The 1,796-nt window shown below is 52.7% G+C and overlaps 2 protein-coding genes across 2 annotated transcripts; one reads left to right on the top strand and one right to left on the bottom strand.

Moving 5' to 3' along the window:
- Positions 1 to 123: 123 nt before the first annotated feature.
- On the bottom strand, positions 124 to 964 carry ENH_00024240 (hypothetical protein; the record flags this gene model as incomplete). Its single annotated transcript, XM_013584642.1, has 3 exons — positions 124 to 216; positions 534 to 629; positions 875 to 964. The coding sequence occupies 3 exons, from the start codon at positions 962 to 964 to the stop codon at positions 124 to 126; spliced, it is 279 nt and encodes a 92-aa protein (XP_013440096.1).
- Positions 965 to 1,461: 497 nt separating this feature from the next.
- Positions 1,462 to 1,776, top strand: ENH_00024230 (hypothetical protein; the record flags this gene model as incomplete). The annotated part of the gene is made up of 1 exon (XM_013584641.1): positions 1,462 to 1,776. A coding segment is annotated over one exon (315 nt), but the record flags the coding sequence as incomplete, so codon positions are not given.
- Between the last annotated feature and the right edge of the window lie 20 nt (positions 1,777 to 1,796).

The raw sequence follows: 1,796 nt of genomic DNA, 5'->3' as shown, positions 1-1,796 counted from the left end.
GTAGTAAGCCGTGAACTGGAGAGCGGAGGCAAAGTAAGAGGTGGAGCAAACCTAGGAGTTAGCCCGCCTGAAAGCGACTGTGGCGAAAGCTATTCATTGAAAGGGTAACTGGAAAGTTCCATTTTAGGACCATATCGGCTCAATCAACGCAAGATTAAGAGGCAGCTTTAGTCTGACGAGCTGGGAGCCTACGTGAATGACGGCTTTGTGGCATACCTGTAAAGAGCAATGACGAAGAAAAGAAAACACTCATTTTGCCGAGCGTTGGACGTTCCAGGAGCTCTTAAGACAAGGGATGTTTTAGACGTATGAATAGAGAACGCTTTGAACTTCCCGATTCGAGGCCACGCTCGTCACCAACTACACAGAAGGTGACAAGAATTCACCGTGGCCCCATGTCAAGCTTAAGTATAGTCTGCTTGGTTGTGTCGCCTCAGATTGGAGAAGAGGCGAATTTCCAACTTAGATGCTCATCGTATCATGCAAACACTAATTTGTCTTTCCTTTTTGCTCGCACGACACACCATCGGTACCAGTGATGCTCGCAGTAGAACAAGCGAGCGCGGCTCCCCGCTCTCGTGGTCGGCCTCCCAACTACCAAGAGCGCGCCCCTTAAGCATCGCGACGACCTAGATGACGCAGCATGCCCTCCGCGCCTTCATCTGCGCCGTCGGAACCCAACCCAGAGCCGGAACATCCTACACTCACAACGAAGCCACCAGCTGACCCTCCTGATGTGCGCCATTGGCCGCAAGCTTACTCGAAGTGTCCTGTTTTTCGCGTTCCCTACAAAGCCGCAGCAAACCAACCAGGCGAAGCTCTGCAAATCGAGTTTTGTAATCGCCAATTTGCCTTTCGCTACGTAGAGCCTTACCTGCACATCCGCGTTCTTGGACTGTGGCGCATCTGCGTCCCACAATTCCCTGCGTTCCTTACTCACGTTCTGCATTCGCATCACGACCATGTCACAGCCGGCCATCGAGGCCAGAAGAAGACCTTTGCGGCTCTCAGCAAGCACTACTACTGGCCAGGAATGCTTGCCTACACTACTGCTTATGTTGAGTCATGCACTCACTGTCGAGCGTCAAAGTCTCTTAACCAGAAGCCTGCAGGCCTTCTTCAACAGTTGCTCATCCCTTCTCGTCGATGGGCGCACGTGAGTCTCGACTTTATCACAGATCTTCCCCTTACAACGGCAGGGCACGACTCGATCCTTGTCATGGCCGACTCCCTCAGCAAGATGGCTCATTTCGTTCTTGCAAAGAAGTCATTCAGAACAGCAGACACCGTGGAGCTTCTTGCAGACCGTCTTATCTGCTGTCACGGCTTTCCACAGGTGCTCATATCGGACCGCGACCCCCGTTTCCAGTCGGATCTTTGGAACCAGCTCTGCCGCCGCTTTAACATCAAACGGTGCATGTCGACGGCTAAACTGAACGGGTGAACCGCACACTGGAGCAGATGCTTCGTACCTATATCAAATCTGACGAATGCGAATGGCAGCGTTTGCTTTCGGCCTTGGAACTTGCTTACAACACAGCAGGTCATTCCTCCACCGAGCTCTCTCCCTTCGAGGTCATGATTGACGAGAATCTGCTGGCTGCTGCGGACCTTGATATCGTAGGCGCGTTAGCTTCTACGCTCACTCCTCCGATGACTAAGCTTTTCCGGCAGCTCTGCGACAGGGCACAGAGTCACATTCTGAAAGCAAAATGGCAGCAGAAGTACTACGCAGACACAAAGCGTCGAGCAGTGGAGTACGCGGTGGGCGACAAGGTCTGGCTCAGCAGCTTCGT

The sequence above is a fragment of the Eimeria necatrix genome, genomic scaffold (genome assembly GCF_000499385.1).
Source record: "Eimeria necatrix Houghton genomic scaffold, Enh_scaff1889, whole genome shotgun sequence".
Classification (NCBI taxonomy): domain Eukaryota; phylum Apicomplexa; class Conoidasida; order Eucoccidiorida; family Eimeriidae; genus Eimeria; species Eimeria necatrix.
The sequence above is the reverse complement of the archived record's forward strand: the minus strand, read 5'-3'. Positions and strand labels throughout refer to the sequence as shown.